This window comes from Bos taurus, chromosome 10, assembly GCF_002263795.3.
Source record: "Bos taurus isolate L1 Dominette 01449 registration number 42190680 breed Hereford chromosome 10, ARS-UCD2.0, whole genome shotgun sequence".
Taxonomy (NCBI): domain Eukaryota; kingdom Metazoa; phylum Chordata; class Mammalia; order Artiodactyla; family Bovidae; genus Bos; species Bos taurus.
In genome coordinates this window covers 19,203,790-19,220,927 of record NC_037337.1, presented here as the reverse complement: position 1 = coordinate 19,220,927, position 17,138 = coordinate 19,203,790, and the positions used below count along the sequence as shown (strand labels likewise).

At 48.2% G+C, this 17,138-nt stretch overlaps 1 protein-coding gene and 1 long non-coding RNA gene across 8 annotated transcripts in view; one reads left to right on the top strand and one right to left on the bottom strand.

Moving 5' to 3' along the window:
• LOC132346341 (uncharacterized) overlaps window positions 1-5,301 on the bottom strand; it is a 76,266-nt gene extending 70,965 nt beyond the window's left edge. Inside the window, exon 1 of the long non-coding RNA XR_009496144.1 lies at window positions 4,252-5,301. This is a non-coding gene — a long non-coding RNA (uncharacterized lncRNA). The remainder of the gene's footprint in view (window positions 1-4,251) is intronic.
• CELF6 (CUGBP Elav-like family member 6) overlaps window positions 1-10,928 on the top strand; it is a 30,710-nt gene extending 19,782 nt beyond the window's left edge. For 2 of the 7 annotated variants that reach the window (XM_010808974.4, XM_010808973.4), the window contains exons 3-12: window positions 5,297-5,425; window positions 5,528-5,607; window positions 5,768-5,911; window positions 6,028-6,160; window positions 6,258-6,404; window positions 6,612-6,674; window positions 6,927-7,007; window positions 7,094-7,237; window positions 7,799-7,953; window positions 8,772-10,394. In XM_010808974.4, the coding sequence (XP_010807276.1) occupies window positions 5,297-5,425; window positions 5,528-5,607; window positions 5,768-5,911; window positions 6,028-6,160; window positions 6,258-6,404; window positions 6,612-6,674; window positions 6,927-7,007; window positions 7,094-7,237; window positions 7,799-7,926 (1,049 nt within the window). In that variant the 3' untranslated portion in view covers window positions 7,927-7,953; window positions 8,772-10,394. Of the gene's footprint in view, window positions 1-5,296; window positions 5,426-5,482; window positions 5,608-5,767; window positions 5,912-6,027; window positions 6,161-6,257; window positions 6,405-6,611; window positions 6,675-6,926; window positions 7,008-7,093; window positions 7,238-7,798; window positions 7,954-8,771 lie in introns of those variants that run through there. The other 5 variants (NM_001205644.1, XM_005211363.5, XM_005211364.5 and 2 more) reach the window with 5 other exon arrangements.
• The last annotated feature ends 6,210 nt before the right edge of the window (window positions 10,929-17,138 follow it).

Here is a 17,138-nt window from a genome sequence, read left to right as displayed (position 1 = left end):
TTTGAGGAACTGCCACATTGTTTTCCACTATGGCTGTACCATTTTACATTAGTGCACATATGTAAACAATAGTCCACAAGGGTCCCAATTTCTCCACATCCCTTTTTTTTCTTTTTTTAAATAACAGTTATCCTAATGGGTGTGAGTTGCTATCTCATTGTGGTTTTGATTTGCACTTTCTCAACTATTAGTGGTGTTGGGCATCTTTTCATATACTTGCTAGCCATTGTATATCTTCTTTGAAGAAATGTCTATTCAGATCCTTTGCTCATTTTTTTTAAATTGAATTGTTTTGTTATCATTGAATCATAGGAACTCTTTGTATATTCTGGATCTTAAACTCTTATCAGATATACAGTTTGCAAATATTTTCTCCCATTCTATAGGTTGCCTCTTCACTCTGTGTCTTTTGATGCAGAGTAGTTTTAAAATTTGACATAGTCCAAAATTTCTATTCTTGCTTTTGTTGCCTGTGCTTTTGATGTCATATTCAAGAAATCAATGCCAAATGCAAGGTCATGAAGGTTCCCCCCTGTTTCTTCCAGGAACTTTATCATTTTAGCCTTTATGTCTTTGATTCATTTTCATTTAATTTTTGTATATAGTGCAAGATAAGGGTCCAACTTTGTTCCTTTATATGTAGATGTCCAGTTTTCTCAGCACCATTTGTTGAAAAGACTGGAACTCTAGTCAAAAATAATTTGACCATGTATGTTAGGGCTTATTTCTGGCCTCTCTGTTCCTCTCCATTGGTCTAAATGTCTCTCTTTATGCCAGTACCATACTTTGATTACTGTAGTTTTGTAATGAGTTTTGAAATCAGGTATTCTGAGACCTCCAACATTCTTTTTCTCCCCAAGATTATTTGGCTATTCATGGTATTTTGAGATTCCATATAAATTTTAGGATCGATTTTTCTATTTCTTAAAAAAATGCCATAGGAATTTTGATAGGGATTGCATTAAATCTGCAGATTGCTTTGGGTAATACTTACATCTAACAATATTAAGTCTTTCAGTTCTCGAACAAAAGATGTCCTCCAATTTCCTTCAGTTTGTGCCTTCCCAGTTTCCTTCAGCAGTGTTTTATAGTTTTCAGGGTACAAGTTCTTTGGCATCTTTGTTTAAATTTATTCCTAAGTATTTTATTTGTTTTGATGCTAAGTGGAATAGTTTTCTTAATTTTGTTTTCAGCTTGTTCATTGCTAGTGTATAGAAGCACAACTGACTTTTTAAAATTTTATTTATTTCTGGCTGTCTTTGGGCTATTCCCTAGTTGCAGTGAACGGGGGCTACTCTCTAGTCGTGGTGTGTGGATTTCTCGTTGCAGTGGCTTCGCTTGCTGCAGAGCACAGGCTCTAGGGTGTGTGGGCTTCAGTAATTTCGGCATGCGGGCTCAGTAGTTGGGGCTCCTGGGTTCTACAGGACAGGCTCAGTAGTTGTGGAGCAGTTGGGGCGCATGGGCTTAGTTGCTCCGTGGCATGTGGGATCTTCCCGGACCAGGGATTGAACTTGTGTTTCCTGCACTGGCATGCGTACTCTTCACCACTGAGCCACCAGGGAAGCCCTGATTGTTTTGTTGATTTTTGTATAGTGGAACTTTGCTGAATTTCTTTCTTAGTTCTCATAGTTTTCTTTTGGAATTAACGTCCTCCCTGATACTCATTAGATCTGATCAGAAGACTTTGTTTCCCCTGGATATTTCCTTCACTCATTTCATAGTCTTCCTTGGCTAGGTCATTATGCTGCAGTCATTACTGAGAACATCAGGGCATCAAAGGCTGCTGTCAGCAGGATCTTCCGAGTTGGTAGTTGGATGGAAAGTTGGACTGGTAATTTTAGGATGCGTTTGGTGGTTGGTACCCGAATGTTGAAACTCTGTGCCTGCGCTGTTTGTACAATCATGCTATCTCTCTGACATGGAAGTGAGTGGCTGGCTGTGATGAGCCTAGAAGCCAGAAACTTGGGCACCTCAAGAATTCCTTTGGGCCAACTTGAGGCAGAGCCTTCTTTCTAGCGCAGTGTCTTGAGACCCTTCCTGAAGAAGACAGAGGGACTGACTCTAACCTGGGCTTTCAACCCCATGATTTGTTACATTAGAATCCCTGTTTGACCAGCTGCTCAAGGTAGCTTTATGGAGATGAACCTCTAGGGTCCAAACAACTTGGTTTGGTTCAAAAAAGCATTGATAGAAAAGCAAGAAGCACATATTGGTTGCACCATGAAAAGGCAGTTATACTATTCAATTGTGTCTCTTTCCAACTATGTCTCAACTCCGCACTGATGCTATCTTCTAATTCCATCCACTCTAGGAAAGTTAGGCCTCCCTGTTCAATATTTCCATCTTTCTACAGACCTCCCCACCACTCATGTAATGCTTTTACTCAGACATTTCTGACCTACCTCTTACAGAATCCTCTTTTTTACCAAACTGCCATAGTTCAACCTAGAGGGTACTGAATTTTCTGGGCTAAGTCCTGTCATCATTGTCTCTCCGGGAGCATGCCTCAGCCCTCAAAATCTTCAGGGATGTGCATTTGGCGGCTACTCTCAGAGGGCCAGCCTGTAATTCTCTTTGACCATATCTCTTAAGAAACGTATCCCACCATTTCTGGATCATCTGATGCTAACGTGCACTGTGACCCTGATCATCCTCCTGTCAACACTATCAAGGTTCCTATAAAGGGGCAAAGAGAACACTAGGATTTAAGGTGATACCTGTGCAGTGTGCAGCGTAGAGACCAGCCCATGGCCCAAACTCATTTCAATTTCAAATTCTTTACAACCCAGTAGCTCAGAACCATAGGGTCAGTGCCCTGTCATGGAAATGGAAATTTTTAATTTGGGAGACTCTCATTGGAAAAGAAGGATCAGAGAATTTCATGGTCTTTGACATGAGCTGTAACTGACCACCATCATCAGAAAAGAGCAACAGGAGAAAGAGCAGATGAAGGATTGGACCACTGTCCACACAAACCTCTTCTATGTCCTGGGGGCACCTTCTCAGCCATGACATCTTTCTTCCTACCTAGGGCAACCTGGATGCTGTTTCTTGTGGCATGACAGCTTACCTGGGTGCTATCATCATCTTGCAGATGCTACCCAATGTCACAACTGCACTGCAAGTTAGGACATTATGAAGCCCTGGGACTCTGAAGACCCCAGATCTTCTCCAGCCCCTCCTGGGCCTCTTGTAGATGCATGGGCATACTTTGGTTTCATAGTTCAGAACAATATCAATCTCAGAGGGTTTGATTCCTTGACCAAATAGGGCCTGTCTTCCAATGTCAAGGCAAAACTACCATCAGATTAGTCAACAGAATCATGAAAGACCATTCCTGTCTTCTCAGGTTCCTGAACAGAATGATCTCATATCCCTCTTCATACACCATGTGGAACTGTATGTTCTGTCTTTTAGGTCAGTGGTTTACAAAGGACTTTCCATGGAGCCCTTTCTAGGGAGAACCAAGGGAAGATGAAGCAAGAGAAACTCCAGCCATCTTCCCTCTTTTCTGGCTTTACTTCAAACAGTTCTACTTTTCTCTTATATTTTGAGCTTCATCCTGATCTTTTTGTTAGAATGATGGATTTCATAGCTTTTTTAAAAGGTTAGGAAACCAGTGATCCATTCCAAGGGCACTCTTCTGTGGCTAACACACCCGGGAGTGAAGTACACCCACTGGTTTGTGTTCTTACCACAGAAGGTTGGTACCTCCACTAGAATTCTGGCCACAAGTACATTATCTATCCCTTCCCCATCAGGATTTCTGGGCAGTTACCCTCTGGACAGAGGGAAGGGTTCTGCTGAAACATATAAACCACATATAATTCTTCTGTCCCAAATAAACCGCAGCCCATGCCTTTCATAAAGACACAGCATTGACAGGCAGATGACAGACACCATGGTATTCAGGGCCGCCTAGGCTGAACCCCACACCATCCAGGTGAATATGGACACACACATAATCTCCTTGTCAGAGATTCCCTCCACTGCTAATTTTGATCAATCTGTTCTTCCTTTTCACTGTCACCCACGCTTCAGCCTACGACCTTCATCAGCCTTGTTTCCTCTGCACTCAGGATCCAAGGATCCCAACAGCCTAGCCAAGCTGGCCAAAGAGAAAAGGAGTTTGGGATGGATTTTCTTGGGCTCCAGGATCTCAAAGGTGGAGCCTGAAGCCATATTCCCACCCAGTCCTTCTCTTTCAACTTGTATCACCCTGATGAAGCCCCCTCTCAAATTCAGACTTACCCTGGTGCAGAAATGAGAGGGGCTTTGACAGCAGGACCTGTGAGCTGGACTCCTGGATAGTGCTCTTGCCGGATGTGCATCTAAGTCCTGCCAGCTCCAGTTCTGCAGCTTTTTTCAAGGGCACAGACCCAGCGTGCAGCCCCTTTCCGGGCATCTCTACCACTCCCATAGGAAGCGGGGACACAGAGGAGGATTCTTAGGTGGCTACTGGGTCTGCAGGCAGAAATTGTTCTCCCATAGCACGAACACCTGGGGAAAACAGGGGAAGTCAGGGAGGAGGCAGCAGGGCTCAGGGAGGGCCTCGTGGGCTCAGTGAGAAGTAAGGGAGGTAAGGAAAGGGGTCACGGGTTCAGCAAGTGTAGTCAGGAAAATGCCAATGTTGGAGGATTAGGAACCCAAGCTCCCCTTCCTGTTTAGGCCTTTGGGAAGGGCACCCAGGTTGAGTTTGGAGCTGGCGGTGGGGGTTCATCATTCCAGTGCTCAAGAGTCTGGGGATGCATCAGTACAATGAGACAACTGTTTCTGTGCTGTTTGTTTTGTTTTGTTTTTTGATCCAGAATTTTCTTTGATTCCAGTCATTGCCAGCAGGCTTCTCCTTAGGGTGTACTTATCTCCTCCAGACCCAGTATGGATACTAGGACCCCTCTAGGACTTCCTCCCTTAATAGGGCTGAAATGGTCCAAAACAGCATTTCCCAAACTCTAAGAACATAAAGGGCAAGCATAAAATGGTGCATGTAGGGCTTTATCCAACCAAAAAATATGGACTGACTAACTTCCCACAAGAGCAGCCATGAGTCGGAGTTTTTCCAGGACTCGGGTTTTCCTGATGGAAATCCTGAGTGCCTTTCCTCCAGATCCATCTGAAGGTCATCCTTCCCCTCAAAAAAACCCAACCTTGTGGGCCCAATGAGTTAAGGCCTTCTCATTTCCTCCTCTTCTTCCCAGAGCTAGACCGTGGTTAGCTCCCTTCCTAGGCTCCTCTGTTCCTCTGCAGAGTCCAAGAGGACTTAGGGTTCCCAGGTGACTCCTGGATTTGTCCCCAGAGGACCGAAAGCTGTTTGTGGGTATGCTGGGCAAGCAACAGGGTGAGGAGGACGTCAGACGCCTATTCCAGCCCTTCGGCCACATCGAGGAGTGCACCGTCTTACGGAGCCCTGATGGCACTAGTAAAGGTGACTTGAGCTGACCCCTGGATTTCCTGATGACCCCTGCCTCACTCTGGACCACAGGACCCTTTGGCCTCTGTGACCTGAGCCACCTCTATCCTGCCCCAGGCTGTGCCTTTGTGAAGTTCGGGAGTCAAGGGGAAGCTCAGGCAGCCATCCAGAGTCTGCACGGCAGCCGGACAATGGCGGTGAGGGCGGGCGCCGGGGCCAGGGCGAGGCCAGTGGGGTGGGGGCTGGCTGCTTCTCCCCACAAACCCGGGGAAAGGCCCTGAGGATAAGCAAGGCACTGGGCCCAGAGCTGGAGCTGGAGGTTAGACCGGTCCTTGCAGCCTCCTCTGTCTTACCCAGGGCGCCTCGTCCAGCCTCGTGGTCAAGCTGGCAGATACGGACCGCGAGCGCGCACTGCGGCGGATGCAGCAAATGGCAGGCCAGCTGGGCGCCTTCCACCCCGCGCCGCTGCCGCTCGGGGCCTGCGGAGCCTATACCACCGCGGTAGGTGCCTGGTCCTGGAGTACACGTGGCGCAGCGAGTGAGCCAGGCTGGGGCTAGGGAGCCCGAGCAGCTGCCCGCCACTGGTCCTCTACACTTGCCCTTCTTCCCTCCCAAAGATCCTGCAGCACCAGGCGGCCCTGCTGGCGGCGGCGCAGGGCCCCGGCCTCGGCCCAGTGGCGGCAGTGGCTGCACAGATGCAGCACGTGGCGGCCTTCAGCCTGGTAGCAGCGCCTCTCTTGCCCGCGGCAGGTACTGCGCGCAGGGGGCGGGGCGGGGCGGGGCTGGGGCCAGGGCGGAGCGAGCGTGGGGCGGTGACCTGACTTTCCCACCTCCTCGCCACCTGCAGCCAACTCCCCGCCCGGCGGTGGCCCGGGCACGCTTCCGGGTCTCCCGGCGCCCATCGGCGTCAATGGATTCGGCCCCCTGACTCCCCAGACCAACGGGCAACCAGGCTCGGACAGTCTCTACAATAACGGGCTCTCTCCTTACCCAGGTGGGCCCCTCACTCCGCCCAAATCTCCCCCCAAACGGAATGGGGAGTGGGGGCTGGGGGATGGTGATGGCAAGGCCTGGCCTCCCTAAGAAGAGACTCCTCCTTCCCTGCTGCCTTTCATCGCCTCCCTCCACACTCCCTGAATTCTCACCTAGCCCTGCCCGTCAGCCCACCTTCATTTAGGGCCGTGTGCCCCTCTCTCCCCAGCCCAGAGTCCCGGCGTGGCTGACCCCCTGCAGCAGGCCTACGCTGGGATGCACCACTACGCAGGTTTCACTTGGCGCTACGCGGCCTGGGAGGTTTGAAGGGCCCCAGAAAGTAACAGGGGGATTTGTGGGGGGCGGGGGGAGGGGAGGTTAGGCTCTGTTCTGAGGAGTCGACCCTCCATTCCCTCACCCTTGGACCCAGAACGACCTTTATAGGGGTGGACTGGCTGAATTGGTCAAAAGTGGCCAGGCAGGTGGGGTTCTGCTTGGGGGATGGCTCCTGGGGGTCACTGCCCGCTCCCACCTCTGTCTCCAGCAGCCTATCCGTCGGCCTATGCCCCAGTGAGCACAACTTTTCCCCAGCAGCCTTCAGCCTTGCCCCAGCAGCAAAGAGAAGGTGAGGGACAGGGGTCTGGAGATCAAGGCCTGGTGGGGCTGGACTTAGGACTCCTCCCCTGAACCAGCCTGCCGCTGTTCCTCCAGGCCCCGAAGGCTGTAACCTCTTCATCTATCACCTGCCTCAGGAGTTTGGTGATGCAGAACTCATCCAGACATTCCTGCCCTTTGGAGCCGTTGTCTCTGCCAAAGTCTTTGTGGATCGTGCCACAAACCAGAGCAAGTGTTTTGGTGAGTTGAGCCCCATCCGTGGACCTCTCCCTCTCCTAATTGTGAGGCTCCCTACAAACCCTAAGTTTGTGCCTCCGGAAGTCAATGATTCCTAGAAACTGAGTGTATAGCACTCAGCAGGGTCCTAGACCAGGAACAAGTCTATATCAGCTTCACCTGGGACGGTCAGGTGTCTGGTAGATCTTCAGCCAGGTTAGGCTTCAGAATCTGGCCAGGACAAGTGGATGGGGGGGTCTGGACTCAGAGATTCCCTCCAACTGCAACTGCAATTCAGAGGATCAGAATGGGAGCTGTGAAGGGAGAGAGCTTTTTCCATGCCAAGAAAAAAAACAGAGAAACACCCGCCACCCAACACACGCACTCAGAATTACCTCCTGTCCTTCCAAGAATCACAGGAAACTCAGGCCACTTGTCCATGTCTGTATGAACCTGTGTCCGTGTGTGTGTGCACACATGCAGATGCTGAAAGGTGGAGGAGTGTATGTTGATGGAATTGGCCTAAGAGGGGTGAGAAGAGGCTGGGCAGAGTTCCCAGCTAATCTCTCTGCACATACCCTCCAGGGTTTGTTAGCTTTGACAATCCAACCAGTGCCCAGACAGCTATTCAGGCCATGAATGGCTTTCAGATTGGCATGAAGAGGCTCAAGGTTCAGCTGAAGAGGCCCAAGGATGCTAACCGGCCTTACTGATCTGCTCTTACTGACCAACCACGAAAGGTGAGTCCTTCGTAGACCCCAGGCAGATGAGTCCTGAGTGATAGAGGCACTCTCAGCTTTGCTATTCCTTTTGGGATGTTGAGGACACCCACCTCTGAAAAAATCTGGGTGAGAAGAACCAGGAGTTAGGAGGAATCCTCAGTTTGGGGCTGTTTTTTTCCTTCCATCTATGAACTGAGATAAATTTGACATCATTCCTGTCCCACAGCCTGGGAGAGATGATTATAGTAAGATCCAACCAGCTTGTTCCATGCCAGAGATAGTCATGGGGACCTGTGTAGGGAGGGCAGAGGAGTGGAGAATGAGACTAGAAAAGTAGGTTTGTGTCAGCTCGTGAAGGGTCTTAAAGACCATGAGTTTGGAATTTATCCTGAAGATGGTAGAGAATCACTGAAGAGTTTAAGCAAAGAAAGGACAGGATGTCAGGGCTGGGATGATGGCAGTGAACACGGAGATGAAGCAAATACCCTGAAGATTTACGGGGCCTGGTGGTGATGGGGGGGAAGATGACAAGCTCTCTTAGACTTCTGGCAAGGCCAGCTGCCTGTGACTTTTAGAGATTTGCTGTCTCAGAAGGTTCACAAGACCCTCCTTCAATTGAACTGTCCTCCAGGGAGCCCTCAGGAGGGGGTGCTGGCCCATGGTGATCTGCCCAGAACCCAGAGTCTGGCTCCAGGGGGAAGCCTGAGGTCCAGCCACTCACCTGAGATGTCACGGATGGGGCAAGTTGCTCTTTCTGTCTTGTTCTCCAGAGTGACATTTTTCTTTATCTCCTTTCTCTCTCCTTATCAATTAATACCCAACACTGGAAACTGAAGAGTGAGAAGAAAGGAAAAGAGAAGCACAGAAATGCTTGAGCAGCCCTTCCTGAAGGAGCAGCCGCAGATGGAGGTGGACCCTAGGCCAACGCCTGGGCTCAGGCCGCTTTAAGGATTGTTTTCACCAAGTGGGTTGTTCTGTGCCTGTGATGCAGAGCTCAGGCTGGCAAGGCAGCTGGGGCTGGCTGAGGAGTGACTGTCTAGGGAGGGGAACCAGCAGATGGCCTAGGGGGTGCCAAGGGCTTCTCCAAAGGGAAGCCCAGATCTACTTCTTTCAAAATCATATCATTCCTTAGAGTTTAGGGACCAAAGGACTATTGCTTTTTTAAGAATATATATATATATATATATATATATATAAATTAAAACAAAGAAAAAAACAAAAAAAAAAATCACAAGAGAAACAAAAGAAACAGTATAGAGTCTAATAAAAGCTGCCTTTAAATATCCCTAGGAGACAGGGTGAAGAAGACCCTTGAAGGCCCCAGCCTAGGCAGAGGAAGGCTGTGGAAAGGTTATTCTGTGTCTCATTTCCTCTTAACCTCCCAACCCCACCCCAACACCTTTTAAAATAATTAAGGACTTGAGGTCTGTGTTCCTAAGCATGTAACAAGAGAGTTATGGAAGGCAGTGAGCCCACAGCCCCCAGACTCAGAGAGCATCCCTGAACAAGCCTTGATGAGGAGCTCTGGCCTGCCCTGGTCCTTGCCATCCTGAAAGGCCTCTTAAGCCAGCAGGAGTGGGAACCTGCCTTTCCTTCTTGACAGCCTTTCCCGTAGAACCTCTGCTTCCCCAGTTAGGATGAAAGGGAGTTTGGACCACCCCAGTCTTTCTCTTCCCTGTCCAGACAGACAGAGGCCCTGCCTTTGGCTGAGCTGAGACACCTCCTGTTTCCCCTCACCTTGAGCCAGCCCCTGTGTCCCCTTGCTCCAGACCACCTTCTGTCTCTAAGTCTACCCACCTGTAAAGTAGATTCAGGATATATATAGAGGGCTGTGACAACAGACTTGGAAGATTCGCTACTGTATATACTGCCATTGAGAGAAGGGGATAATTTTCAATATTGTAGAAGCTTCAGAATTTAGAGGTCCCTCTTTACCCAGGACCTGGGAGGGAAGTAGATGTTTTGCCAAAATACTTCTTCATTCCTTTAAAAACTACATCTTTCCTATGCAAGAGTGTCTCACATGTGCTTATCCGAGGTGCTTCTAGATGGTGAGCAGTGTTCAGCTTAGAAGTGGTGTGTGCTCTGTCCGTCTGTCTTTGTCTGTCTGTGTATCCAGTGGGTGCCATATAAAGCTGATCGATGGTGGTGCTTCCTGCCTGCTTCTGTGAGATGGGCAAAAGTTTTGGCTTAGAACACCACGACTCACCTTGCCTTGGTCAGCCTTTCCTGGGCCCACAGGGCCTTGCACATACTGTTCCTAGGAGGGTAATCTTTGCTCCACCCCACAAACCTGGATCAGACTAGTCTGGGGCCCCAGCTGTGTGGTGGGCACTCTGGTCCCCAGCTGTTACTGAGGCTGGAGGCCTCTAATCTGATGTCACATCAGACAATGAAGGACATGGCGGGGGGAGAGTTCCTCCTTCATAAGAGTTTCTAAGAAAACTTGTTCCCACCTGTTCCTTTGTCTTTGACTCGTTTTTGGAGGGAATGGGATGAAAACTAACGTTACCAGGTAAGATGCCATATATACCAACAAATAATTTCCAGCTGAAAAAGGAGCTAGTGTCAGGGGCATCTGTACACCAGCACAATGCTAACACACAAAGCACCCTGGACACAAATGGGAATATGTAACATCTGCACATACAAACAGCTATTCACATGGAGACATGGAGGCCCCTCACTGCTAGGTGCTAAGCACTGCGCTAGGAGCCGGAGCACAGGTATGGTCTAAGCCAGTGCTCCCCAACCTGTTCTGGCACCAGGGACTGGTTTCACGGAAGATAATTTTCTCACAGATGGAGGAGGGATGGTTTCGGGATGATCCAAGAGCATTACATTTATTGTGTACTTTGTTTCTGTTATTATTACATCAACTTCACCTCAGATCGTCAGGCATTAGATCCCGGAGGTTGGAGAACTCTGCTTTAGTTAAAAACTTGCTGATCCCTCTAAGCTCATGGAAGACTTACATAATGTCTAATGAGTTTAAACAACTATGGTGTTTGTTTCTCTGTTGTGTGTGCATGTGTAAGTCCAAATACTTTCAGTTGCAAGTGTCAGAAGCCCAACTCAAACAAGCCAACAGGACACTAGTTGGCTTACAAAATTGATAAATCAAAGGATGTACCTGCCTTTAGGTACGGCTGGATCTAGGCTGGATCTGGATTTAGGGGTTAAAATGATGATGTCTTCATCTCTTGACTCTGCTTCCTTCTATTTGGTGGCCTCACCAGTTCTAGCTCTACAGACCTTGGGAGAACTTTGGCCAGAATGGACATGTGCCCACATCTAGGGTGGAAGAGTAAGCCACCATAATTGGCAACTTCACCAGGACCGTGTGGAAGAGTGAAATGGCTCTTCAGAAGAAGAGAAGATGGGCGGGTTAGCAAGGTGCACCCACAATATTCCAAAATCCACCTATATACTCTTCTTGACAAACATACAATCTCAAAAATATGCCTCCCTAACGATGTAACATTCTTCGGCCTAACAAAAAGCTGCACTCACCCACTTCTCAATAGGAGGCAAAACCAAACCATGCCCAGTTGCTTTACTGAGCCCTCAGTACAGGGTCCCTTTGTGATGTGCAGTTATTGATTAGGTCTGGATATAACGCCTTGTGATTTTGCAATCTATGGCTTAAAGATAAATGTAGCTACCTCTGCATAACCAATATGAAATAGAAGAGGGAAATAGGATAACCATTAAGAAAAAAAATTCAATTTGGAATCGAAGAGAAAACAATGGTCACTAATCCATAGCATATAGTAGATCCATCCTTCTGGACAGTGGAGTGAGTTTCTTGGTCAATGAAACTAATTACTCTAGGTCCCTTCTTATCTTCTTTATCCATTGTCCTTTATGGACATCCTCAAGAAGATGCCCCTTCTGGAACTGAAGCATCCCTCCTCCTTTTGGACATGGTGCGTCGTGTGTGCATGGTTCAGTTGCTCAGTTGTGTGCTACACTTCTGTAACCCATGGACCGTAGCCCACCAGGCTCCTCTGTCCATGGGATTTCCCAGGCAAGAACACTGGAGTGGGTTGTCATTTCCTCCTCCAGGGAATCTTGATCCCAGGATTAAACCTGTGTCTCCTGCATTGCAGGCAGATATTTTTTTACTGCCTGAGCCATCAGGAAAGCCCCCTTTGGACATGGATTTGGGCCTAAACATTGTCTTAGAGATTATGTCTTCCCAGATCCCTGACTGTCAAGTGAGAAGTCTCTGCACAATTCCTTTCAAACTAATTTGATTTGATTCCTGGTTGCTCTCTGTGAGCTAGTAACCATCATCAAGAATCTTGCTAAGTCCTTGTCCTTGAGTCTGGATCTGACCCTTGTGATTTCTCTTAGCAACAGGTCACATTTGGCCCATTCCCCTCCTGCTCAGCTTCATGGCTTCCACAATGGACTGTCTGTGATAATGTCCTTAACCTCAGTTCCTCCAGAAACATTATATATATATTACCTATATATGTAATATATTAAATATATTACCTGTATAACACTTGGCTGGCTCATGCTCCAGTAACCCTGACTCAGTTCAGTTCAGTCGCTCAGTCGTGTCCGATTCTTTGAGACCCCATGAACCACAGCACGCCAGGCTTCCCTGTCCATCACCAACTCCTGGAGTTTACCCAAACTCCTGTCCGTTGAGTTGGTGATGCCATCCAACCATCTCATCCTCTGTCATCCCCTTCTCCTGTCCTCAATCTTTCCCAGCATCAGGGTCTTTTCCAATGAGTCAGCTCGTTGTCACATCAAGTGACCAAAGTATTGGAGTTTCAGCTTCAACATCAGTCCTTCCAATGAACACCCAGGACTGATCTCCTTCAGAATGGACAGGTTGGATCTCCTTGCAGTCCAGGGGACTCTCAAGAGTCTTCTCCAACACCACAGTTCAAAAGCATCAATTCTTTGGCGCTCAGCCTTCTTCACAGTCCAACTCTCACATCCATACATGACCACAGGAAAAACCATAGCCTTGACTAGACAGACCTTTGTTGACAAAGTAATGTCTCTGCTTTTTAACATGCTATCTAGGTTGGTCATAACTTTCCTTCCAAAGAGTAAGCATCTTTTAATTTTATGGCTGCAATCACCATCTGCAGTGATTTTGGAGCCCCCAAAATTAAGTCAGCCACTGTTTCCACTGTTTCCCTATCTATTTTCCATGAAGTGATGGGACTGGATGCCATGATCTTAGTTTTCTGAATGTTGAGCTTTATAGTCAAAAATCCCTAAGCAGTACTGGCTCATAGGCCTCAGCACCAAGGCGCTATTCAGGACAGGAGTAAGGCAACCACAGAAGCACTGGTTCTGGCCAATCATCAGCTTGCTTAGCTCCTTTCCCTCTGGCCATGGTCCATATTACACTAAGGCCACATCACCGAAACCTTCCTGAGGGGAGTCTGACAGTGGACACTGAATTGGGGGGACCCTCTGAGAACCTGTATAACTTGGGCAGAGTCTTCACCCTTCAAAAGGGCTCCTGGAATTTCTCTCTCTCTCTCTGGATGCAATCTGGGTGTCTTGGATATAGATATATAGAGAAAAAACCTTTGGTCTAAGATAGGACTGACAACCTCTGACCTCAGAAGCAGCTCTGGATTTGCTGTGTGCTCTGACCTGGGGTCTCACCTCTGCCTCAGTGGCGTAGAACATGCATGTGATACCCTCCAAAAGAGGGTACAAAGGTCAGGGAGATGTCAGAATCTCTTTATCTTTTGTAGCTTGGGTTCTGTCTTTGGGCAGTCACTGTCCTGACTATACCTGCCTGTACTGTGACACAGCCAAATGCAGCAGGGATTTAGAGGCTGTTTGGGGCCTCTGCCCCTTGCTTCCTGGTGGCTCAGCGGTAAATAATCTGCCCACAATGCAGGAGACTCAGGAGATGCGGGTTCGATTTCTGGGTCAGGAAGATCCCCTGGAGGAGGAAATGGCAATCCACTCCGGTATTCTCACCTGGAAAGTCCCAAGGACAGAGGATCCTGGTGGGCTACAGCCCATAGGGTCACAAAGACTAAAGACTTAGTCAGACATGACTAACACACATGCATCCATGCTGGGCCTCCCTCAGCCAATATATTTGCACAAGCATGTTACACAGCCCTGTATTCTTCGGGAGAACCCATGAAGGAAGACACCTCATTGGCTCAGGAAGCTCAAAGCCAATGCACACTCTACAACCACCCGTGGAGCCTGAGTCATGTGGGGTCCACAAAGAGCTGACCAAGTCTGTGCCAAGTGCAAACTCAGAAAGGGTAGAGACTACAGCTCTTTTTCTCCCCAGCCCTGGCTTCAGGAACTGTCCTCACAGTACTGCAGCCTGGGCTAATGCACCTTTGATTGCCACCTATAGAGGGGGCTTTTAACTTCCAGGCTGTAGCCTCCTGCCCCCTAGTGGCCTAAGAGCACAGAGACCCAGAAGGCACAGCAAACTGCAAGCCTAGGTTTGATTCTTCCCAAGGTCTTCGGTGCCCAAAAGACTATGTAGGGATCCACAAAAGGAGCCTGAGAAATTAGCCTCAGCTTCTCCTAGGGAGTAGGCCAGAAATGGCCTGACCCAGCACACTTGGCACTGGGACCCTGAGTGCCAAGTGTGCTGGCACTCAGGGAATCCAGAGATCTGGGCTGGATTTCCTGCAAGTGAGCTAGAACTCCAATACTTTGGCCACCTGATGTGAAGAGCTGACTCATTTGAAAAGACCCTGATGTGGGAAAGGTTGAAGGCGAGAAGAGAAGGGGATGACAGAGGATGAGATGGTTGGATGGCATCACCAACTCAACGGGCATGAGTTCGAGTAAATTCTGGGAGTTGGTGATGGACAGGGAGGCCTGGCATGCTGCAGTCCATGGGGTCGTGAAGAGTCGGACACGACTGAGCAACTGAACTGACTGAACAACTGAGCTGGAAAAATCAGTTGTGCCTTCAGGACATTCTTGCTACCCCAAACAGTGTTGGGATGGGGGCTTTGATTGTGGCTCCATATCTCAACCCAAGTGTTCTAGAGGCTCACATTTTGGAATGATGGAAACCCAGGATAGTGAGAAGGGAGGAGAGAGATGCGGTGAAGAAAGATGTGAAGCAATGCGAGACAATGTATCCATGTGGTGGCCACTGTGTCACATGAGCCCTGAGGAGAGAGCCAATGACTTGACGAGACTGCTGAAGCACAGAGTGTTTGCAAGGAGAAAGTGCACCTTGAATGGGTTTACCAAGAGGAGATTTGAGAGGGGGTTTTCCCAGCTGTTCCCCTCTCACCGCTTGATTTCTACTGGCCAAGGTGCACCCTGCAAAGACCTGACACCACTGCATTTTCGAGTTGCATCATTTGCCCCCTGGGTGGCTGCTTGGGAAGTCAGATCCCATGCCGGCCACGTGGCATTTCTACCACAAATGTGGAAGTGGGGTGGTGGGCTACAAGAGAGAGAGAAGGAGGTGGCTGAGGGAGTCTGGAAAGGCACATCAGGTTTGTGACCAATGCACCTCACTCTCTCCCACAGGATTTATAGCCAAGGTTCCCAGACACCAGAGCCCCCAGGACTGTCTAAATTTTAAGTAAAATACACATTATTTAATTTGGGAGGGAAAAAAAAAGACACATTCAGCTGTGGCTTGGAGGAGCAGGCCTTTTCTCTAGAACTTTCCAGACCCTAGGCTCCAGTATCTCCTGCAGGATATCCCACCTCTTCACCCTTGTTCTCATTCATTTTAGTTTGGGGCACGAGGATCTGGCTTTTATGATCTATAACACATGTGATTATCTAACCCTTGGCTGTCTAGCTAGCCAGTCACAGGCGAAAAAGGAACTCTAGACAAAGCTGCCTATGGTTTGGTTCTACTAGCATGGAAGCAGATAAACTTCAGGACCTTACCAGAAATCTTGTGAGAGACCAGTATACTGCAACATCCATATATTTGTCCAGGGTGTCCCTGAAATCTCCATCTAGGATGAATACATGACCCAAAGCTCCAGATAAAATAGAAGATCATTTAGCGAGCTGACTTGATACCACATAACAGGGATTTCTAGCTTCCCATTCAACGACTGTCAGAGCCCCACACTGTCTCCACTTCAGTTCCACCAGCTCCACATTCTGGAGTCTGTTGATTGCACACGCCATTCCATTTGTATATTAGGACTGGCTGAATTACAAGCAATAGGAACCAACACAAACCAGCTTAAGCAAGAAGGGAGCTGAGAAGTGTAGTGCTATTAATAACTTCAGGCAGGACTGAATTCAAGGGCTCAACTGTCATCAGACCTCTTTCATTCCATCATCTCTCAAGGCTCTGCTTCTCTTCATTCTTTGTCCCATACTCTTACCTGCCATAACACACTTTCTACATGTGATAGAGAGCTGGTTGCCAGCAGCTTCAGTCCCATGTGCTCCTGGCATCATGGCCTCAAAAGCAAGAAAGTTTAAGGGGAAGGTTATGATTGGCTCTCCTTAGGTCACAAAGCCTCACCTGAACTAATCATTTTGGTCAGGGGGATGGAGTCCTCCACATGCCCTGTTGGGTCATATATCATCTCTGTGGGATAGAAGCAGGGAGGGAGCAGAGGTGGCCCTGTGACCGTCAGTCCCACTAAGGAGCCATAGGGTGTAAAAACACATCCTGCATGGTATGCAAAAACATGTCAGTTGACCTAGCTGGAGCATAGGACCCAGGTGAGGGACTGCTGAGGGTCAAATAGGAGCCAGAGTCATGGAAAGGGTACCGATTTTATCCTGGAAGCCATAAAGAGCCATTGAAGAATTTTAACAGAGGAATGACATGATCAGATTTGGGTTTCAGAAAGATTCCCTTAGATTGAAGATCATCCTGCATGCTACAACTAAGAGCTGGCATAGCCAAGTAAATAAATAATTTTTTTAAAGGAGGGATTGATTTAAGATGTATTAAGAGGTAAAATCGGTTCTGTTTACATGAGGGTGGGAAAAACCTAAGATGTTTTCCTCTCTGGGTTCCGGCTGAACAAGTCACAGGTGCTGTTTACTAAGCTAAGAATATGAAAGAAAGGCAGATTGAGAGGGAAAAGATGTGTTTGCCTGTGAGACATACAAGTGGAGTTGTCTAAAAGGCAACTTGAAATGCAAGAAGCAAAAAATGGAGATAAATATTCGGGAGTCCAAGTCACCTGAAGTCAGTGTGTCACACAGGACAATTTAAACAGAGAAGCCACCTCTTG